The following is a 24,321-nucleotide window of genomic DNA, read 5'->3' as shown; positions in this document are numbered from 1 at the left end:
TCCAAGGTAAGACATGTAAGACAGTTCAGGACAATCAGTTTTTGCAGCAAATACTAGAGACCTGGTGCACGAAATTCATGCACGGAGGGGGTGTGTCCCTCAGCCCAGCCTGCACCCTCTCCAATCTGGGACCCCTCAAGGGATGTCCAACTGCCCGTTTAGGCCCGACCCCAATAGGATTGGGCCTAAACGGGTAGTTGGACATCTCTCTCACAATCCAGGACTGCTAGCTCCCAACTGCTTGCCTGCCTGCCTTCCTAATTGCCCCTAACTGCTTCTGCCTGCCAGCCTGATCACCCCCTAACCTCTCCCCTGCCAGCCTGATTGATGCCTAACTGCTCCCCTGCCAGCCTGTTTGCCCCTAACTGCTCTCCCCTGCAGGTTTGGTCATGCCTAACTGCCCTCCCCTGCAGGCCTGGTCCCCTCCAACTGCCCTTCCCTGCAGGCCTGGTTGCCCCCAACTTCCCTCCTCTGCTGGCCTGGTCACCCCTAACTGCCCTCCCCTGCAGGCTTGATCACCCCCAACTGCCCTCCCTTGCAGGCCTGGTCCCTCCCAACTGCCACCCCTGCTGGCCATCTTGTGGTGGCCATCTTGTGTCCACATGGGGGCAGCCATCTTTGACCACATAGGGGCAGCCATCTGTGTGTTGGAGTGATGGTCAATTTGCATATTACTCTTTTATTAGATAGGATAGAGGCCTGGTGCACAGGTGGGGGTCGGCTGGTTTGCCCTGAAGGGTGTCCCGGATCAAGGTGGGGGTTCCCTTGGGGCGTGGGGTGGCTGGGCGAGGGGCCTGTGGTGGTTTGCAGGCCAGCCACGCCCCCCAGTGACCCAAGCTGAGGCCCTGGTGTCTGGGATTTATTTATCTTCTATAATCGAAACTTTCTAGCCTTGAGCGGAGCCAAGCCTCCTGCTTGCTCTGTGGCCGCAGCCATTTTTGTTGGGATTTATTTATCTTCTATAATTGAAACTTTGTAGCCTTGAGTGGAGGCCTGGGCTGGCCAGGGCGTGCGGAAAGCTTGGCTTCCTCCATTGCCGGGGAAACCCAAACCTCCTGCTCGCTCTGTGGCCATAGCCAGCTTGGTTGGGCTAATTTGCATACTCACTCCTGATTGGCTGGTGGGCGTGGCTTGTGGGTGTAGGGGAGTGATGTTAATTTGCATATTACTCTTTTATTAGATAGGATACACACTGAGTGGCCAGATTATTATGCCTTCAGAGATCATAATAATTTGGCCACTCAGTGTAGTTTTCACTAGGTTTCCAACAGGTTCTTTGGAGGATGAAGCCAGTGCCTTACCATGCAACAGATGATTTCGATTCCGGGAACAGAGAACAGTTAGAAATTTCACCTCGTCTGTCCCCCATTTCTTCTCTCCAGCCTCATACAGGTCCTGAAGCCAAATAAAACACAAGTTTAAAACACCACAGAGAAGGTGCCAGCACATATCCACATATTTCCAGAACTTTAAAGAGCTGAGCTGGCTTAGTTTGATTTTGCTGGTGATGGGAGTAGAAGAGGTATTGGTGATGAGTGGCAATGACTCAGGATTTTTCCTTAGGTATATAACTAACGGGACCCTATAACATCTCACGAGAGTCAGGGTGGTCACTAGCAGCTCCCTACATGCAGACGACAGGGTTCTAGCTTAAGAGCCAAAGGGCATGCTCTAGATTTGGGTGGCCCCCTACAGTAGCCACTAACCACATGCGGCTATTTACATTTTAATTAAAATTAAATAAAAAATAAAATTCAACTCCTCAGCCTCCCAGCCACATGTCAAGTGCTCAGTGGCCACATGTGGCTAGGGTCTGCTCATCATAGTGCAGAGGTAGCACATTTCACACATTGCAGAAAGTTCTATCGGACAACACTGCTCTAAAATGAGCTGTGATTTGCTTGGGGCTACAAAGGTTTCACAGTAAAACCAAGACCCATCAGTAATTACTTATATTCCGACCAGGTGGGAATATAAGAAATTGATTCTAGTTGCTTTAACTATGCTATTGGTAAATCGACACTACTCTTCATATCACCTCACATCTATTAGGATGGCTACTATTAAAAAAATAAGTGTCGACAAGGTTGTGGAGAAATTGGAATCCTTGTGCATTGTTGGTGGGAATGTAAAATGAGAAAACAGTATGGCCGTTCTTCAAAAAATTAAAAATAGAATTACTGTATGACCAGCAATACTATTTCTGAGGATATATCCAAAAGAATTGGATCTTAAGAAGATATTTGTATACTCATGTTCATAGCAGCGTTATTCACAATAGCCAAAAGGTAGAAGCAACTCAAATGTCCATTGAGAATGGATAAATAAAATGTGATATATGCATACAATGGAATACTATGTATCCTTAAAAAGAAATTCTGACATGTGCTACAACATGGATGAATGTTGAGGACATTATGCTAAGTGAAATAAGCCAGTCATAAAAAGATAAATATTATATGATTTCACTTATATATGAAGTGTCTAGAGTAGTCAAACTCATAGAAACACAAAGTAGAATGGTGAGTGGCTGAGGAGTGGGAAAATGAGTTGTTTAATGGGTATACAGTTTCAGTTTAGCAAGATGAAGAGTTCTGGAGATTGGTTGCAAATGTGCACTGAATGTACACTTAACATGGTTAAGATGGTAAATTTTACTAGTATGTTATGTGTATTTTATTTAAAAAATGTTTTAAAACCCTACTGTTCATTTATAATGAACAGCTGGCTTGTTAATTTTTTCAAAATGCCCTTAATTGACACATTTTGTCATTCATTGGGCTTACCTCCACCTACTCATCTGTTTCTTCCCTTCTTTCTCTAATTCCCTAATTGCTTTAGTGTCAATTCACAGAATCGTGAAATTTTAAAGTTGGAAGGACATGAAGTATTCATCTAATTCAGTGTTTTTCAACTTTTAATTTGAGCAGACTTGACTACTTCAATCAACTGGATGGAGCGGGTAAATAGGGAACATCTGGAAAACTGTCAACAATGAAAAATAAACTTTAAAAAAGTATGGTGGAAGTGACACTGATTTCTGAGGCTAGATCATAAAAGGTCGGGCAGCTCTGGTTCTCTTGGAATGCTGGCTTTTGAAATGCTTCCTTTTGAAACCCAGCCACCATGCTTAGGGAAGCCCAAGCCACCTGCAGAGGCCACATATGGGAGATCCCCTCGACAGTCCCAGATGAGTCATCGCAGCCCAGACCGCATGAGCCTCCAAGCCCAGCCATTTGAGTCACGTCCGGCTGTTCAATTCTTCCCAACTAAGACCTCAGACACGATCAAGCAGTCCGCTCTGCAGTGACTTGTCTGAATTCCTGACCCACAGAATCCATGGGCATAATAAAATGGTGATTGTTTTTATGTCACTAAGTTTGAGGTGGTTTGTTAAGCAGCAATAGTAACTAGAACATGTGGATAAAGAAACAATTTACAATCTGTCACAGAATGATACTTTTGTAAAATACCATAAAAATGACCTTGAAAAGAGTAACCTTTTAAATAATGGGTGGAAATTGTATTTTTTGTGTTAAAATCTTTTTAATCCTAGTGAGGTTGAACATTTTTGTGTATTTGCCATTTCTATTTTTAATTGTGAGTTGTCTGTTAAAGTCCATTGCCCCTACACCTGAAAACTATATAATTTTATTAACCAAAGTCACCCCAATAAATTCAATAAAAAGTATATTGTCCATTTATTAAAAAACTAGAGCATTCCTATCCTCTAGTATCACAATCATAGTTTTGATTTATCAATAACATAGTTAACTGTATTATTTATAACACCTCTTTATATGTTAAACTTATTATACATAAGGTGAAACTTTTCCCATTCTATCATTTGACCTTGAATTTCGTTTCTGGCATTATCTGAAAAATTTGTATGGTGGTGGTATGTTGTTGTTTTTTAATATATATTTTTATTGATTTCAGAGAGGAAGGGAGAAGGAGAGATAGAAACATCAATGTTGAGAGAGAATTATTGACTGGCTGCCTCCTGCATTCCCCCTAACTGGGGATTGAGTCCGAAACCTGGGCATGTGCCCTTGACCAGAATCGAACCTGGGACCCTTTAGTTCACAGGCTGATATTCTATTCACGGAGCCAAATCAGCTAGGGCGTTGCTGTTTTTTAATGTAGCCAAACTACCAGTCATTTTCCTTTATGGCTTGTCTTGTGTGTCAGGCATATAACATCCTTTCCCAGCTCCAGATTAAAAAATATTTAACTTTTTGTTGTAGTATCTTTCTGATCGCATTTATTTACATTAAAATTTTAATCTATTTGGAATTCATTATGATGTGAGGTGAAAGTTGGGATCTAACTTTTTTCTTTCCCAAATGGTTAGTCAGTTGTCCCAACTCCACTAAGTACTCTGTTTTCCTCACTGATTTAGAATGCTACCTGTCTAGTCTCATATAGGCTTGGTTCTGCTCCTACACTTTCTAATCATTCCTTGGGTTCTCACAATTCTTACACCAAGGCCACATTCCTTAATTTATTTTTTACCTTTATTATACCTTTAAGTATGTGTCAGTACAAAGTTTTCTACATCCTTTTGGTCACGATTCTAATCGCCATCCTCTTCCCTCTACATTCCTCCTTGTCTCTAATTGCTTCATCCTTTTCTTCTGAATTCTGGAGATTTTTTTTTTTCTGTATAGCTTTCCACAACAATAATTCCATTTTCAGCAGTATCATTTTAAATCATTCCTGCTTCTAATGAACGTTAAAATTCTGGTTTTCCCTGTTTTATCTAAGAACATTTCTCCTCAACTCATCTAGCTCCCCTTTGAAAAGAAGCTCGGCTTGCCCTTCATCCAGCTCCTCTTCATCTCTGTTATTTTCTCACTGCATCTTTATTTAAAGCTCTCGTTTAATTATAACCCACGTTTTGTCTCAATTATTTTAGGGCCCAGAGCAACCTGGCATCTTTCTCTTTCTTACAGCGCAACCCTGTTTGGTTCCCTTCATGCCTCAGTTTGTTTATAGGCCACATAGCGTTTGAGGTGAGAATCTGTTGGTTTGCAAGCTCTTTCATTCTTAAACTAGAGGCCCATTGCACGATATTCGTGCAAGAATAGGCCTTCCTTCCCCTGGCTTCACTCCCAGCTGCCAGCCCGTCCAGAGCCAGCAAGTCCGTGGGAGCCGGCAAGTCCCCACTCCCTGGCCGCCCGGGAGCCCGCAAGTCCTCGCTTCTGACCGGAGCACTGCTCCAGTAGCTCCCTCCGCCCCCCTTTCCCTCATAGCAGGCGCCACGCCCCTCCTGGCCAGTCCCGCCTGCATATGCAAATTAACCTCCATCTTTGTTTGGTTAATTTGCATACTCACTCTGATTGGCTGTGGGCATAGCCGACTGATGGTTAATTTGCATGTTTCTCTTTTATTAGGTAAGATGATGAGCAGTCCAGACCTGATCACCACCAACCCCCCCACCCCCCATACACACACCCCTGGAACAAGGTGAGTGGATTCTTCTAGGAGCTCCTCACTTTTCATTTGGATGAATTTTAAGCAGGAGCACTTACAGCTAGTCCACTGAGGGCAGCCGAGACACAGCACAAGTCTTCTCGGAGGCGTTTCTTCCCGTTTTCATGAGGCCTGCTCCCAGCTGGAGGGAGCTGAGCCTCTTTCCTGGGACAGGGTGGCCCTCCTGTGTCCTTGGCCCAGGTGTGCTGCCCATCTGGCGTTTTAATGGCCCTCCTCCATCATTTCCAGTGCTGAAGCAGTTTTCCCTATTTTTATATTTCCTGGTCCTCCCCCCTTCTCCGCCCCCCAAAACAAGGGAATCAAATCTGTGCCATCTTCTAGCAAAAGCTTTGAAGGGCATTTTTAATGTATCATGAATTTCTTTTTAAAGTAGGAATTCTGAACACCACCTATTATTTCCATTTTGTGCTGGTTTCATCTCAAGAACAGAGAAGATTGAACTGGTTAGATAATAGCCTCTACATGGTAAAATTTCTACCTTTTGTAAGTAATTACTACCAAATTCCACCTGCCCTGATCATTCTCCTCATCTCAAACGCATTTACTTTCCTACATCAAAATCCAGCTATAATAACCAAAGTCTGCCAATGATACCCTTGCTGCTGATGCAAATTAAAGAGCAAAGGTTGACAAGGTTTTCCTACTGTTTTATCTTGGAAGAGCTGAAACCTTGACTGGGGTTGTTCTTAAATTCCTTGCCTCTTGTTAAGACATGGAAGCTCCAGAAAAAACTCTATTCTCAGTTCTACTCCGTCTCTCCAACTTCCCCAGCCCAAACCTGTTTTGAAGCACCTTCCACATGACCACCTCCAAGGAGAACAGTGCTCTTTGAAGAGCCCAAAAATATTTGTTTGTTGAACTGCATGGTTTTAAAAAAAATCAGACAGACCTGGATTCAAACAGCCCAATTCTACCAACCTTGTGATCTTGGACTAGTTACTGAAATATCTGCATCAGTTTCCTAATCTTTAACACAGATGTAATAATATCTGCCCAGATTTGTCGAAGGAAAACATGTACAGTAGTTAACACAATGCTCGGCACTTAGCAAACCCACAAAAAAATTTGATAATGAATATAATGTTTTAGGAATAAATTGCTCACTAAGTCTTCATTTAATTTGGGATTCACCTGGGGTCTGGAGGTTCCTTCCAGCATGCCCCCAAATGCTTTCCTTGAGGTAGCTGACATTCACAAAAGCATTCAGGAGTTCCATACCTTCTCCCTCCTCAAAGCTTCTGCATTGAAGGCAATTTCCTGTGTCTCCTGTGTGACCTGGGTCTCCCTGAGTCCTCAGCATGCTACCTGTCTATGACACACAGACCCCTCTCTCTTCCAGTGACAGCAACAGGTTCTTCTTGCCTGCAGAATCCATAGTGGTTCATACCTCACATACTGAATGGGACTAATCCTTCTCTATGGTTGTATATCCAAACTGCCTACGTTCAAGTCCCAGTTCTGCCATTTTTTATCTGTATGAACTTGAGCAAGGAACTTGACTTCTCTCAGTCTCCATTTCCACAAAATAGGGGTAACAATACTTACTTCATACGAATACTACAAGGATTCAATGACATACACCATATCAAGAGCTAAAACAGTGTTTGGCACCTGGTAAAAGACTCACTTTTTATTAGCTATTATTATTAGTGTTATCTGGCCATAGTAAATAGACCAAGGGTTGGTGCCAGGGCAGCCACTAGTGGGCTGGGTACCAAAGAAGCAACTGCCTGTTTGGGTTTGATATTGATTTTACCCAACAGGGTACACCCTGTGCCAAGCTGTTTCACACAGATCGTATCAAAATTCTCTTTGGGGAAATAAAAATGCAAGGTAAACAAAACAAAGGCAGGTCCCTTCACCTCCAAGTGATTCGGAAGACATAATGATGCCTCATGCTACCCCCAAGCCCCAGGCATTTTCTGAAAGAGACTTCTGCTCTTCTATATTATCGGTGAGGATTATTTTTCTTAACATATCCCAGCCAGACCAATATACACTGAAATATAAGAGGGGGTTCACCAATTAAGGACTGTCTTACTGGCAAAAGAGAAGAAAGAAGCTGCAGTTCTACTCACCTGGGCATCCTGCCTCATGAGAGCATCATCCAGGAAGTTGCCTTCATCCCTGCCACCCTGAGGATGAGAAAAACAAACCAAAGCGAATGAGAGGGTAGTCACGAAGATTTGGAGAAGACAGAATGTCTGGGAACCCAATGACATGAAAGCAAGGCAGAATGCCACAAGGGGTCACACTCCCAGCCTGGGGAGAAAGGACAGACGTCCTCTGAGGGTGCCTGCGTTTTTCCTATGGCTCTGATCAGAGCCTAGAGAACACTACCAGAGGGAGGGCCCCGGCTGCACCAACTCTGCAACATGAGAAAGGGAAGGGGAATGAGTGCTGCTTGCTGCCTGCTCACTCCACTACTACCTCCCTCCGCCCCCCAGTCCTGCCTCTTTCCAGCGGATTCAAGCCTTTGGAACGCGGGCCAGCAGGCCAACCTCCCGCCATCTCCTCTGCCCGACAGGCCCGGCCCCAATCCGACCTGATTGGGGCTGGGCCGGCCGGACTCCATCCGTGCACGAATTCGTGCACTGGGCCTCTCGTGGTAAATCAGGAGGAAATGGGGGGAAAAATGGGTAAGAAGTAAGAAATGCCAGCTGCATTACTAAGTAATTATCAGAGGCAGAGCAAGATGGGAGTTGGCAATGATTTACAGGGTTTTGCTTTGAACAGCAACAATATTAACCAAAAAAAAGACAAGTCAGGAAGAAGAACTAATGTGGAGGCAAAATGAGTTTAGTTTAGGAGGACCAATTTGAGGTGATGGCAGAATATCTATACGGAAACCTCTAAAAAGCAGCGAGAAATGAATTTCACACTTAGGAAGGAGGTCAGGGATAAAGATGTAATTGGGGAGTCATGTGAAATATCTCGTGTATCATCTCTTCTCTTGCACCCTGTTCCCACACTAGCCCTGTCCTGCTTTATTTCTCATATAGAATATTGAGGCGACTTTCTACCTGGTCTTCCAGCCTCCAATTCATTGCCATTACAATTAATCTTACCCACGCCTATTACATTACTCTTGTAAAAATGCAGTTCTAATCGCATCATTCTACTGCTCCCAACCCTTCAGTGGCTCCCTACTGCTCTCCAACGAAAGTGTAACTCTTCCCAACGTAGAATCCCAGTTCATCCTTCCATTTTGCTAATGGAATTACCAGCCTGGCTGCTCAGTCTGTTGTTCCCAGATCACACCCCGTGTTTCCTGCCTCCTTGCCTTCTTCTTGCTTTCTTCCTGTCTGGAATGTACCCAACCACACCTCTGCTTCTTGACATCCTAGCAAGACTCCAAGTCCTCTCTGAACCTGCACCTCTGCCGTGAAGCCTTTTGTTTGTTTCTGCAGCCAAAATTCTCCTTGAACCTTCCTTTTACTCTGTGTGTCTTCTTAGAAACTTATGCTTCAAGCCTTGATAGCAACTGTGTGCCTGATATATTCCCTTATGACAATACTAGAAGCCCAGTGCACGAATTCGTGCACAGGTTGGGTCTGGCTGGCCCACTCCGATTGGTCCGGGACGGGCGGGCTGAAGGGCCATGGGTGGTTGGCTGGCTGGCCCTGCCCCCTGGTCGAACTCCCGGTTGAACTCCTGGTCGAACTCCCGGTCGAGGGGACAATTGCATATTAGCCTTTTATTATATAGGATTATATAGGATACTCCTAAAGCCCAGGAACTGCCTCTTAATCATCCTCATAACTCTCAATGCATTAAGTCATAAGGAGACCAGGCTGATATTAGGTACTTGTACATACGAATTAGAACAAATGGATGTTCATGCCTAGTCAGAGTTTCTAAAGGAGAGAAGATAAAACACCACAGAGGCCCAAGCATGTTCACATTTGGGAAGCTGAAAGGATGAGACAGCCTGGAAACGGGAATCGAGTGAGCATACCCATAAACCCAACCCCTATCAGAAGCAGCCAGCAGAGGGCGCCACTCACAGCGGACAGAGACACCAGGACCCGCTGGAACATGAAGGACGTGTCAGAGCGAATGTCATCTTCAAGGCTCCTCCCATATTCTAGCAAGAAAGTAAGATTGGCCACATCAGGACAGAGCCCTGTTCAGCACGGCGCCACACTCCAGAGCCTTCTGTCCCCTCCTGGAACAGCCCGTTTACCGAAGCAGCTCCTCATGAGGTTTTCCACCTTACGCACAGTTTCTCAAAAACAACTCTGGTAAAATGGTCACCGTAAGTTCAGCTTGTCATTATAGTGGAAACAAGATGTGCTTGTTCCTTACAGTCGGAGGTGGAGAAGGCTGGGCTGAAATCCTCACTGTTCCTACTGTTGAGGGGGCTGTCTCAACATAGTTTTCAGTGACAGAGAGAACAGTAACCATTGAAAAACCAATCCATGGGGTTTCAGAACCACGTTTGGGATCACACTGGGGGTTGTCAAGCCCCAATTCTAGCATGTGCCTTTTCTGCCATGTCGCTCAGTTAAGCTCCAACCCTTACAGCCCTCTAGCTGCCCTTCTAAGGGGGAGAAGACCTGCATTCGGCAGACGTGGGCATCCAGTGTAGAACCAAACTCCCAAGGTTTAGACCAGCCTTCTCTAAATACTTACCAAAAAACCCATTTTTTTTGTTTTCTTTTTACCAAAGTAGTACATATTTACTACAGAAAACTTAGGAAAAAGTAAATAAGTAAAATGCAGGGGAGGGTGGGGGGATTAAAAAAAAACAAAAACTCACCATAATCTAATCACCCAAAAATAATTATTGATAACATTTTGTGCATATCCTTCCTTATCTTTACCCCACATACCCATATTATTTTTCCTTCTATTGAAAAGATGGGATCATGCCATACTATTTTATGATTTGTAGTTTTCACTTATCCATATACCATACTATTTAATGTAACTTAATAATATCCTACAATATATGTTTGATGACTACATAATAGTCTGCAGATTTTATTTAGCTAATCTGCTAAACTGTTGGGCATTTTTAGCTAATATAACAAATACTGAATAAACACTGTGAGATCTAAACCTTTGTGCATTCTTTATTATATCCTTAGGGCAAAAAGGCAGGCATCATTTTAGGCTCTTCATATGTACCAGCCTCTGGAGATTTTTGAGAAGGGAATAATGGCTATCTTCCTGAGATGGCTGGAGGACATACAGTCCAGTCTGAATGAAGGTAAGGAGTTGGGCGAGACAGCCCCTCCAGGCCATTCCCTGGAATGCTAAGATTCCCTGGTGCCACCACTTTTGGACAAGCGCCTTCGATGCTCTGATAATAAGGAACATCTTTCCAGCTTTCAGAATAATGAATGGTAGTAGGTACCTTAGGCACCGGGTAGCCTACATAGAGTAACATATTCCCCTGAGAAGTCATGGGAAGCCAACAGACAATCATTTGTCTGGACAGGGATCTGCCTTAACATGGAGCTTAGAAGGGAGGATCCCTCGTAGTGTTGTTTCTATGAAGAAAGTCTGATCCGTGGGTAACCTTCCATTGCTAGTCTCGTTCTCAGATCACAATGAAACCTCAGCCAGGGCCACTGAGGATGCTACATACGCCGTTGGTAGGTCTGGTTGATGCGCCGGATCTCCTCAGGTGTCCGGGAGGCCAGGATCTCAATCAGGCAGCCCTCATCCGTGCCAGCCCCCTACACGGGAAACCCAGAGGAGAGGGCTTTATGAGTCAGTTTACAAAGTCAAGGCCCAGAGAGAAGGAATATAACCAGGAAACTGAGAAAATAAAGACTACCCACAGGGTTCTAGCTACAGGATTTTCTCATTTTTAATTGTCCTGCTGAAATTCCAATGCACTTACAGTGATCACTGTTAGTAACACAAACATTTATGGGATGTTTCTCTGTGTTGGTTATTGTGCCAGGGTAGGCAGAGTTTCTGCTCTCCAGGGGCTTAATCTTCCCTAGATCGGGCTGTGCTTTCCCTTGAAAGGCAGAATCTTCTGGCAAAGGCTGTTATGTCCTTGTTTTTCAAGAGCCTTGTTTTCCAAGAACCATCCATGAGACTAAATATTTATTGACACGGTTGAGGAGTGCACTTGGATTTGAAGTTTAAACTTGGTCATTAAAAATCAGCAGAGCCCTGGGCTAAAGCACAGTGGCTTGGCATCCAGGGAGGCTGAGAATGCTTTTCTGCCAGTTCGGAGCCTGCAGCAGACCCAGAGGCCCCCAAGGTGTCAGTTGCAAAAGTTTCATGTCTCAAATGTAGCTAACACGGCAAGAAAGCTTCTGGAGCTACACGAAAAGCACCATAATCACTCCCTATGGAGCCACAGGAAAGAGAATAATTCCATACCTTTTGGGAAAACAACTTAAATAATATATATATATATATAAAATTTCAGAGAGATAGAAACATCAATGATGAGAGGGGATCATTGATTGGATACTTCCTGCATGCCCCCCACTGGGGATCCACCCCACAACCCGGGCATGTGCCCTGACCAGGAATCAAACTGTGACCTGCTGGTTTATAGGTTCATGCTCAACCATTAAGCCCCATCAGCCAGGCTGGAAAACAACTTTTAAATTACAATTGCTATAGTGTAATGTCATGTTTTCAAGTTGTCATCAATGAAGGAAAATCTTTCTCCTAGCCCTCAGCCTCCCGCCTCTCAGAGGGCCTTTGTCACGGTTTCTTGAGAAAGCTCGCAGCATTTGCACCAGCAGCATGGAGAGCACGGGAGGAGAAAAGCAGAGACCTTCATAGCCCTTCGCAGCTCCTCCACATCGTACAGCACCGTGGGCGTCATCATCCCCACGATCACACGCTCAAACTTGCCAGTCAGTTCCGACTTCAAGTCATCTATCAGGTCCTGCAACGCAAGAAAGCAGCTTGCTTAACCGCTACGGGAACTCAAACTAGTCGCTCTCCAAGTGTGGTCCCTGGGTCTTCGCAACCCGTTCAGGGGACCTGCAAGGCCAAAACTATCTTCATAATAACACTAAGACATTATCTGCCTCTTCACTGTCCTTCTCTCACAATTGTAGAATGGAGTTTTCCAAAGACTATTTGATATATCAACAAATCTACAAGAATGTTAAAAGGCTATTAAGATACTCTTCCCTTTTGCAACTACATATCTGTACAAGACCAGGTTTTCTTCATGTACTTCAACCAAAACCACATAATAGCAAACAAACAATGAAGAGGCAGATATGAGAATCTAGCTGTCTTCCATTAAGCCAGGCATCACAGAAGTTTGAAAAATATAAAACAACTAGAGGCCCGATGCATGAAAATTCATGCACTGGAGGGCGGGGTCCTTCAGCCGGCCTGCTCCCATCACAGCCCGGGAGCCCTCAGTGGTGGGAGGCGACTCGGAGATCAGGGGAAGGTGACGCCCCCATCACACCTCTGCTGCTGCCACTGCTGGCAGCGCAAGCCTTGGCCGGCCCTGGTTACCTGAGCCTCGGGCAGCCCTGGGCAGGTGGGAAGCTGACATCGAGGCTTGCCTGAGCCTCGGGCTGACCCTGGGCACCTGGGGGGCTAAGAGGACTGGGGGACTCTGGAGGCAGGTGTGCAGAGCCCAGCTGTGCCGCGTGCCTGCTGCCCCGGTGGGGCTGAGGGGACTGGGCACCACTATCTTGTGGCTGTGGGCATGCCATCTTTGAGGGCAGGGCAGTCAATTAGCATATTCCCTCCTTATTGGCTGTGGGCACCGCCATCTTTGTGAGGGCGTGATGGTAAATTAGTATATTCCCTCTTTGTTAGACAGGATGCCAATCTTCTCACTAAAATTCTTTTTTTGGAATATATAGCTATTTTTCATGAAAGTGTTATTTGTATTAACATGTGATGGCTTTATTGTTTTCTTAATAAATTAACAACAAATACGTATTTTAAAATGTCCTAAATTTTAATTTCTAATATGGTAAATATCAATAGATATAAACCATAAAAAACAAAATGTTATAAATAATTTGAGTATAAAGGTGTCCCGAGATCAAAAAGTTTATAGACATTAACTTAAATGTATTTGTATACAAAACAATATATATATTTCCAGTCAATATTCACTATGACATTTTTTTCAATTACAGTTTACATTCAATATTATTCTGTATTAGTTTCAGATATAAAGTACAGTGGTTAGAAAATCATGTACTTTACAGAGTGGTCCCCCTGATGTTTCAAGTACTCACCTTGCCCCATACATAGTTATTATGATATTATTGACTATATTCCCTATGCTGTACTTTATTTTTAAATTAAATTAAAAATTTTAAATCCTCACCCAAGGATATTTTCCCATTGATTTTTAGAGAGAGAAGGAAAGACAGAGAGAAATATTGATGTGAGAGAAACACATCTATTGGTTGCCTCCTGCATGAGCCCCGATCAGGGCCCAGGCCAGGGAGGAGCCTGCAACTGAGATACATGCCTCTGACCAGAATCAAACCCGAGACCCTTCAGCCCGAAGGCCGACCCTCTATCCACTGAGCCAAACTGGCTAGGGCCCTATGCTGTACTTCACATCCTCATGACTTTTTTGTGACTGCCAATTTGTACTTCTTAATCCCTTCTCCTTTTTCACCCAGTCCCCCAATCACCCTCCCCTCTGTCAACTGTCATTTTGTTCTCTGTATCTGAGTCTTCGCCTATGGCATTTTTAATAGATGCAGAAATTTCTATATATAAATGCAATAGAATTTCTTTCACCAGTCCCTGTTTCTGTCTTTCTAATGTTGTATACATAGGCATTTAGTTGCATCTTTTTGGTCATTCATAATTATTTATTACAGCTCAATTCCTAAAAAGAACTGTAATTATTTTGGACAAAGTACCGAATTGTAAAAACATTTATTTACATTTCCAGGGTGGGAGAGTTTAAGAACCAGCTTAAGATCAACCAACCAATAAGGAGCCAATCTGCTGGTCAAGTCCAGATCTCTGATCCTCACAAACATGATTCCATAGCACAGTGTTTGAATCTATTGTGAATATTTTGATATTACATCCACATATCAAATGAATGAACAAATACATTAGTGCTTAATCCATTAAGGTTGGTCATCTGAAGAAACTGCCATTAGATTAGCTTAGTTCTGAAGTTCGGAATAATTAACCCCAAATGTGTGTGGCAACATGCTTTAGTTCCCACATCACATGCACATCCATGCCTATTTGTGTTCATTAAATTTCATTGGGAATGGAGAGAGTCTGAGCTACGGATAATCACATTCCCTACTGGGGTGCCCAGCAAGGTTTGATGCAGATGCTCCGGGGAGCAGCTGAGCCACCCCCGTCCCTCTCCCACCCAGCAGTTTAATGCCTATCTTTGAGTAGTAGCCACAGTCTGACTGGTTGTAAAGTATCTCAAGAATAGAAACACTTATCAGAGCTTCTGGACTCTGAGATCTGGAAAACTCATTGATGTTTCCTCAATAAAAAGATTCTCATTCTCTTTTTCCTCAATAAAAAGATAGGTTTTCAGTGATGTGGAAAAACAGGATATAATGACTCTGGTAAGTGAGTCGTTGAAAATGATTTGGGGAGGGTTCCTGAGGGGTGTGGGATTCAAACCAGAAGGGGGAAAACCCAGTGAATAAACAACCTCTGAGTGCATACATTAATAAATTGCATACATATATATACACACAAACACATAGCCCCATTCTAGAATCTGAGGGGTTCCTCAGGATCATCAAAGGAATGCACATATGTTACAAACGGGTTTATGTGGGAGAGTCGGAATAGACGCTAAATCCTAGGAGAGCCTGTTTAAAACCAACTGGATTTAAATATTTTAGTCAGTGTGGAGGGTCTTCATCCACAGTGGCCTAAAAGAAGCCTAGTCAGGGTCAGGTTGAGTCCATTCAACAACCAGGTCCCTGCAAAGTCTGGGTGGGAAGAGACCAAGCTTGGCCCTGAGCTCTGTGAATCAAGAGCTCCCTGAAATCTCTTCTTGCCAAGGAGAGGTGAGGAAGTATGTTGAAACCGCGTTGTGTGTGTTTTTCAAGAACATCTTTAAACAAGGCAACGCATCCACCTTTCAAAAACACGGGGCCACTTCAGGCATCTAGAGCAGAGAGGCTGTGACCTACCCGGCCGATGGTGGTTTTGTAGGCCGTCCTGATTTCCTGGCGCTGGGCCGTGTTGCGGTAGGCGAGCACACTGATGATAGCATCTTCATCGGTGCCTGGCGGAGTAGCGAAGACAGTGAGTGTGATTTGAGAGAGGAATGAGAAAATGAGTTCCTCTGTGGAAACTGAAGTCACCCAAACACATGCAGAGAGCTTTCTAAGAAAAGAGGTTTGTTTATTTTGGGGGAACACAGACACTAGTCCTAGCCTCTCTAATTAACGATATACCACCAAACAAAATAGTTAACTTCTTTGAGCATTAGTTTCCTTATCTTTAAATGTGAGTGATCTCAAGGTCACTACAAGTGTTAACTAGAACAATTAAGTGAATTACTTAGCACAGCGATTTACCGGTGGGATGCAAGAATTTTTAAAACATGCAATACTTGACTATTTAAAAGGCACTGACCTCTTTTCCCTTAGATTGTCAAATAAGAAAATGACAACAGCCAACACAACAATATTTGCTGGGTTTGAACCAAAAATATGTAAGTCATATAATACAATTGCATCTTATTGGTCATGTCACATATAAGGTTGCATCTGACTGGTTAACTCTTGGTACCAGAAATCCTTATATACAAGTGTAGGCACCTGATTTTTTAAAAAAAGTCACTTTGGAGCAAAAAGGGTACATAATTACTATTATTATTATTTTTTTGCAAGTCAATCAAAATTACACCTAAATTTTTCTCAGAATTTTAGTAATTAGGTTATGTGTGCAATGAGATGAAAAAGGTTGAAAATCGCTGACTTAGCACTTAGTTAATAATGTTGACTGGGAGCATGCTTTTCCCCTTCCTCTGGAATTGTTATACTGCCTTTTGGATCTCCTGGATCTATTTCCATGTTCTTACCTTTTCTCTCCTCATTTTTCATCTCTTTATAATTTTCTCTGAGTTTTGAAACAATTCAAATTTGTCTTTTAATTCACTGATTTGGCACTTAGGCTGCTCACTGCATCTACTGCGTTTTAATATAATTGTGTTTTTCATTTCCAAGCTGTCTTTCCTGATCTCAGATGGTTCCTTTTTTATAATTGCCTATAAATTTCCATGATGCAATACGCTACCAAAACTTCACAATATGAATTACAAATTAGAAATGCCCTAAGTTGTGTTTGCCTGGTTTTTTTGCAGCAGCTTTTTGACAGGGTCATTTATTCTGATTTTTCAAATTGGTCCCTTGTCTTAGCAATAGTTGCATGTTCATATACGTTTTGTGAGTTTTCTGTTTCCTCATTTGTGTACTGTGTGGGAGTTGTTACGGGTTACAGAAGATTCTATTGAAATATTTCAGAGAGCAATGAAAAACTATAAATTCACCAGGGTTATTCTTTGCAAGATCAGAGATCGAGAAAAATGTGAGGTGTAGGGAAGAAACTATAAGACTTTAAACTTACATACCTTAGGCATCCACTTCTTCCTCTCTCTCTCTCTCTCTCTCTCTCTCTCTCTCTCTCTCTCTCTCTCTCTCAAAGAGGATAATAGATACAACCATTATTTACTCTTTCAGAAATCTCAGGTAGGGAGAAAAGGCTCATCACCTTCTGTTTACCACATTTTCTGGGAAAGGCACCATCCTTCTTCCCGTCAAGTCTGAACCCTCAAAATAGCTTTTACTTTTTTTTTTTTTTTTTACCCTTGTTCTTCCTCCACATTCAAATTTCCTGCCAAGTCATGCAAAATCTAGCTCTGGGATCTTCTTTGCATCTGTTCCCTCTTTTGAATTCCTACCGCTACCACTCCCATTCAGGATTTCAGGTTTTTTTCTTAAACGACTGCAAAAGTCTGCTAACCAGTATTCTTACCTACTAATCGGTCTTTCTGAAGTTTTGCCAGATTCGTTTTCCTATAAGAAAAGCTCTCACAGTGTCCCCTCCCCTAGCCAGGAATACACAGAGGCTCCCCACTGCTTGCTGGCTTTACTGCAGGCATTTGAGACTCTATACAGCATCCCATTCACTAGTGTGAAGAGAGATCCATATAAAAGGATCCCACGCAGCCAACCCACAGACTAAGCTCTTGAATGATTGTACTTGACCCCACTGTGCTGTGCTGTACTCCGTTCTCCTGACCTCCTTCACTACCAATCTATTGGTTTGTCTCCCTAAGCCTCTCCATTTGGCATCGTGATTCTGCCATTGGTTGTTTCCGGGCCAATGCCTTTGGGTCATCCCACCCTCCGTGTCTGTGATCCCACAGGTGGCCTTTTCGGTAGCACTCTAAGACTTCCCTTTGATACCTGCCTTCTCCGACAGTTCCCAACCAGCCAACTCCTGCTTTGCAAGTACCTCCTGCTACGAGCGACCTTTCCATGTATTTACCGTGACTTGCCTAGCTAGGCCTTAGCTAAACTGGAAAATGGGACGATCCTCACACTCATCCCATGTCTTTGTTCATACTATTCCATTCACCTGAAATGCATTCTCTGTTAGCTCTACTTATTAAAACTCAATCTGTTTTCCAAGGCCCACCTCAAAGTGTACATTCTCCAGGAAGTTTTGCCTGGTGTCCCCAAATGCAGCGTGGGGGTTCATATCTCCTCTCTGAACCCTAATAGGATCTTATTTGTGCGCTTCCTATCGCTATCATATTATGAACCGGTCACAGTTATTTCTGTATTTGCCTTAGCCACTAAGGACTAGTTGACCACAAGGACTAGGTTTTATAACCCTTGTCTCCTCCAACCGTCCAACTTACATTGGCCCACACACAGCAGCACTGAAAAGCATTGGCTCTGTCAAATGTCTCCTGACACTGATTTTGACAATTCTGAATGCCATGCGGTCCAAGTTCTGAAATGTTGGTGTTCTTTACATATACCAAAGAATTGGGGTAAACCTGAGAGAAAGAGGGGGCCAAGTACATTTTCTTATTTTTAAAAAATGGAAAACAGAAAATGAGGAGATAAATACATAGACTTAGAACAATGATCTGTTCAGAGCTGGGCAGCATTACAGCAGAGTGGCTCAAACTCCAGCTCTGCAGTCAGACTATCTGCAATTGCCTAGAATCCTGACTTTAATACTGACTACTTCTGAGACCTTGGGCAAGTTAGCAAACCTTCCTAAATCTCAACTTTTCTTTCTTTCTTTTTTTTTTTTTTAAATATTTTTTTAAATTGATTTCAGAGAGGAAGGGGGAAGGAGAGAGAGAGAGAAACATCAATGACGAAGAATTACCGATCGGCTGCCTCTTGCACGCTGCCTACTGGGGATCAAGCCTGCAATCCGAGAACGTGCCCTGCCTGGGAATCCTGGTTCATAGGTACGCTCAACTACTGAGCCATGCCGGCCAGGCTAAATCGCAACTTTCACATCAGTAAAACTGCTGTCAGGATTATAACAGTTAATCCATGTAACCCATTGTGCCTGACACATAGTAGGGCTTACCAAATGTTCATTATGATTGCTATTGTTGCTGCTGCTATTAGGAGCATTGGGGCTAAGTAATATAATTTCTTCTTAGATAGAAAAACCGAGGACTGAGGCCTCATGGCCAAGATTTTTATCTAAATCTCAGGGAAATTCTAAACAGCAGCTACAACCAGGGAGCACTTCTCTGGCCAAATGTCCACGCAGGCAAGGACCTAAGCCAGGGTAGCCGGCAGGGCACCTGGCCTGGAGCCTTGGCCTCAGGAAGCTAAGTGGAGGGTAGTGCACGGGAAGGCAAGCCCTCCTAGTTGGTTACACACAGCTTTCTCACATAAAGTCCCATACACTGCACGTTGGGCCTGGACAGCAACAGGCAGAGGGACTCCAGGGAAAGAATGTGACCTCAGAGTGGGCAAGCCGAGCGTGGCACTGGGCTCTGCTGAGTGTGAGTCACGGCTCAGTTCTATTTACTATGTGTCTCACTATGTTACTTAACTTCTCTGGGGCTCAAGTTCACGTTTGTAAAATGGGGCAAAAGTAACAGCAGCAATAGCTGCTTTCACTAAATCACAGGGTCACTGTATGTACTCACTGAGATAGTATTTGTGAAAGTGCTTTATAAACCTATGGCACTACACACATCTAGCATTAATTGGAGAACAAATACATTTCTAAATATTCATATATAGATTCAAAATGCTGTAATGCAAAAAACAGATATAAATAATTGGAATAAGATAGAATGAGAACATTAAATTTAAAAATTTATAGTAAAATTAATAATTAAGACCCTTCCATCTAATTTGTCCTGAAGAGCCTACTGGTTCCCACTGTGTGTTTTTAGAAGGAGACCTATTCACAGTGGACAGTGGACACAGCACACTGTGTGACCCTGTGACACACAGCACTTACCTAACCCCTTCATGGCCTTCCTCAGGGTCTGGGCATCTTCCGTGGCATTGAATCCTGAAGCAGCTTTGATGGTGCCTCCTTTGGCTGCCTGAACACAGAGAACGAGGTGACTGAGAGGCAGCATCTTACCGACATGGAGGCATCTCATTCAGCAAAATTTGCTGAGCACCTACCATGGACCAGACACTATTCTAGGTGCTAGGAATACAATAGGGACCATGAGAGACGAGGTTCTTGCTTTCATGGAGCTGATGTTCTAGTTCAGGGGGGAGGGGAGGGAAGGGCAGATAGTAAACAAGCCAACAAATAAATATTCCACCACGTGTCCGGCGGTGAGAAGTGTTAGGGATCAGATAGAGAGGTCCTGGAGGGGCTGCTCTGTGGAGTGACATATGGGCCGAGATCCCAATGACATGAGGCAGCTGACCATGCAAAGATCAGGGGGGAAGTGTTACAGGCAGAGGAAACAGCTAAGGCAAAGGCCCTGAGGCTGGAACTAGCTTTCATGGGAGCAGCTGGACAGAGGTCAGGGTGGTTCAAGGTGGTGGGCAAAAAGCAGAGTGGTAAAATAAGTGATACAGCAACCTATGCAGTAATTTTGCTCCCCCAACCCCCTCTCCTCCCCCCACACACAAAGGGAAAAAGAAAATCAAATCTGAATCTGATCAAGCCTCTAGAGTCCAATACCAACTTACAGTAAATATGAGAGAAGAAAATATTAACCCACACCACAGGGTTATAGATAAAAAAATTACAAGGGAAATTAGAAAACAGAGAGATAGAGAAGAACTACAGCTAAAAAGAGATTTGAAAGGCATATCAAAAATCATAAGGGGTGAACCTTATTTGCACCCTGAATCGAACAGGAAAAAAACATATTTATGAGACAATTGGAAATTTGAACACTGAAAATATTGATGACATTAAGGAATCAGTATTAACATTTTTTAGGTATGATAATGATACTGTGGTTCTATTTTATTTTTTTTATAGGCTATAGTGAGAGATAGTAAAGCTTAGTGGGAGGAACACAGAAATCGGAGTGGGATAGATCTGCGTTTGAATCTTGGCTTCAATTCTTTCTAGTTGAATGGTCTAGGGGAAATGTCATTTTTTCCCACCTGTATATTAAGAATAATGACATCAACTCACAGGGTTGTTGTAATAATGAAGCAGGATAATATAGGAAAGCACTTAGCATAGAACCCAGCAAACAGTAAACACTAAAAAAAAATCTCAACCTCAGTGGCTATCATCACCATAATTAAATATGATTTCAGCAACATCTCCACAATAAACATAATTGTGAGATTTTTATGTATATATTTCTATTAAAATCCCTAATGCAAGCCTATGGGATAATGTCAAAGCAAAACCCAGAATAGAACATTTGTACAAAGTTTCAAAAACCATGTAGAATAGATGTAAAGCTTTCTAATGATTTAATTTGCCCCAATGATGTAATATGGGTCATCTAAAGGCCTGGAGGAGTTTTATACACTAGGGAAGTTCTCTGGCAAGTCAGACTTGAGCTCTTTGAGCTGGTCCACCTTGGCCTGGCCCTCTCAGGCCCACTCTGGACCACACCAAGCCCATCCAAAGACCTCAGGTACCAGAAAGTGTGGGCCTCATATGCTGAAAGACCAGGCATTCACCTCCTAGACATGGCCAGCATCCAGCACTTGGTCATCATCCTCATACACCTGGCAGAGGAAAGATAGAAATCTATGACCATGCCCTAACTGGTTTGGCTCAGTGGATAGAGCATCGGCCTGCAGACTTAAGAGTCCCAGGTTCGATTCCGGGCACATCCCCAGTAGGGGGTATGCAGGAGGCAGCTGATCAGTGTTTCTCTCTCATCGATGTTTCTAACTCTCTATACCTCTCCCTTCCTCTCTGTAAAAAATCAATAAAAATATATTAAAAAAAGAAAAAGAAATCTATGACCTTAACTTTCTTGGATACTGCTATGGGTGGAATTGTACCCCCCTCCCCTAAAAAAGATATGTTAAAGTCCTAAGCCCCAGTACTTCAGAATGTGATCTTATTTGGAAACTAGAGGCCTGATGCAAAAAATCGTGCACAGGCGCTGTCCAGCTGGCCTGTCCCAATTGGGGCTGATCATGCCAGGCTGGCTGCGGGGAGGGGCCATGGGCGGCCCCGCCCCCTGGTTGAACTCCTGGTTGAACTCCTGATTGAACTCCAGGTCGAGGAGACAATTTGCATATTAGCCTTTTACTATAGAGGATAGGGTCATTGTAGATGCAATTAATAAATCAAGATGGGGGCATACTGGAGTAGGTTGATTCTTTAATTCAATATGACTGGTGTCCTTATAAGAAACCAGCATGTGAAGACAAATTCACACAGGGAGAACACCACATGACGATTAAGGCAGAGATGGGAGTTAGGCAGCTACAAGTCAAGGAACACCTAAAGATTGACAGTAAACTACCCCATAGGTTTTAGAGAGATCATGGCTGTACCAATCCTTGATTACGGACTTCTGGGCTCCAGAATTGTGAGAAAACAAAATTCTATTATTTTAAGTCACCCAGGTCATAGTACTTTGTTATAGGAAATTAACACAGGCACTTCTTTTCTTCTACTATACACTGGCCAGATTATTATGATCTCTGAACGCATAATAATCTGGCCACTAAGTGTGTGTGTGTGTGTGTGTGTGTGTGTGTGTGTGTGTGTGTGTGTGTATTAGAAGGCCGGTGCATGAATTCATGCATGGGTGAGGTCCGGTCAGCCTGGCCAGGGGAAGGGGACATGGGCAGTTGGCCGGCCTGCCTGCTGGTCGAACTCCTGGTCGAGGGGACAATTTGCATATTAGCTTTTTATTATATAGGATATACAGTGAGTGGCCAGATTATTATGCATTCAGAGATCATAATAATCTGGCTACTCAGTGTATATGAGCTATAATAAGCATATTTATAATTTGCTATCAAAATTCCAACATGGCCTAATTCAGCCTTTGACCCTACCATGAGACAGCTTCCTGAATTGAATGTTTCACAAGGTTCTTTTGGAACTCCAGTGTTGAAAAAAAAATTGGATGTTACTCAAATACTACATTCAACTTTGAAGCAAAATGCATTACTAAGGGACTAAGAGATGAAAATTACTATCTAACAAGATGAATCAATAGAGGGATTTGCAAACATAGTTCAGCTTATCAATTAGCATTCTTAGTGACTCTTTTTTCCAGGAAAAAGATAAGCTTGGGAAATTTGTTCCTGTTACTTCTAAAATATTTGTATTGATTACATTCCAGGGCATAATGTACCATTATTCATTCTGCGAAGGCAGGGGATTCCACCCCAGGAAAATTTCTTGTGCTAGCAGGCAAAGGAAACAGGAAGGATGTGGGGGAGAATGACAAAAATGAATAGCTATAAATAGGTGATATAGCACAATCAATGAGATATTATCCGGTTATTGAAATGATAATAAAGATGATAAAAGTAAAAAGGATTGGAATGCAACATAATGAAATACTAATCAACAATAAAAAGCAATGGGGAACAAACTGCTGATAGAGCAACACAGATGGATTACAAAAAATATAATGCTCAGCAATAGAAGCCAGACACAAAACAGTCACTATCTATAGTGATAACAACCAGAAAAATGGCTGCATTTCCGGTGTGGGGTGAGGAGCAGAGTAGGGACCTGGAAGGGGCATGAATGATCTTCCTGGAGTGTTAAAACGACCTATCGTGATAGAGAAATACATTACATGGTACAAATACTTGTCAAAACTCATTTAGCAGTAACCTTAAGGGCTCTGCATTTCACTGTATGTAAATTAAACCTCTATAATTTTTTTAAATGCCTGAGTACAATAGCTTTTAAAACACGTTTTCCTTTTAGAAATGTATCATATAATCATTGTCTAGATTTAGAAAATATTTTTTAAAACTTAAGAAGAAAATGAAAACATCCATACTTTCATCATCTAGATTAAATAATTTTAATACAGTACAAAATGTAATATAAACATGTTAGCATTGCAAAAATTAGAGTAAATACATACTTATTTATGCTCTTATTACTACTGTCTAAAAACCATGATACATGTGAGTAGGGTCTAAAATAAAATGATGAAAAATAATTAGAAATTACAATATTGTGACTATTGTGTGTTTTTCCTTTCCTTTAAAAATTTCCTTCATTTGCCCTAACCGGTTTGGCTGAGTGGATAGAGCGTTGGCCTGCAGACTCAAGGGTCCCAGGTTCAATTATGGTCAACGGCATGTACCTTGGTTGCGGGCACATACCCAGTAAGGAGTGTGCAGGAGGCAGCTGATCGATGTTTCTCTCTCATCGATGTTTCTAACTCTCTATCTCTCTCCCTTTCTCTCTGTAAAAAATTAATAAAAAATA

General features: G+C 42.8%; 1 protein-coding gene across 3 annotated transcripts in view; it reads right to left on the bottom strand.

The window, feature by feature from the left end:
* The window catches only part of ANXA4 (annexin A4), a 54,713-nt gene that overhangs the window by 9,461 nt on the left and 20,931 nt on the right, over window positions 1-24,321 (bottom strand). For all 3 annotated transcript variants that reach the window (XM_079792765.1, XM_079792764.1, XM_079792766.1), the window contains 7 exons: window positions 19,924-20,011; window positions 15,597-15,691; window positions 12,251-12,364; window positions 11,093-11,183; window positions 9,504-9,583; window positions 7,575-7,631; window positions 1,302-1,395 (listed from right to left, as the gene is read on the bottom strand). In XM_079792765.1, the coding sequence (XP_079648891.1) occupies window positions 1,302-1,395; window positions 7,575-7,631; window positions 9,504-9,583; window positions 11,093-11,183; window positions 12,251-12,364; window positions 15,597-15,691; window positions 19,924-20,011 (619 nt within the window). The remainder of the gene's footprint in view (window positions 1-1,301; window positions 1,396-7,574; window positions 7,632-9,503; window positions 9,584-11,092; window positions 11,184-12,250; window positions 12,365-15,596; window positions 15,692-19,923; window positions 20,012-24,321) is intronic.

Source organism: Cnephaeus nilssonii (genome assembly GCF_951640355.1).
Source record: "Cnephaeus nilssonii genome assembly, chromosome: 15".
Classification (NCBI taxonomy): domain Eukaryota; kingdom Metazoa; phylum Chordata; class Mammalia; order Chiroptera; family Vespertilionidae; genus Cnephaeus; species Cnephaeus nilssonii.
This window is presented reverse-complemented; position numbering and strand designations above follow the sequence as displayed.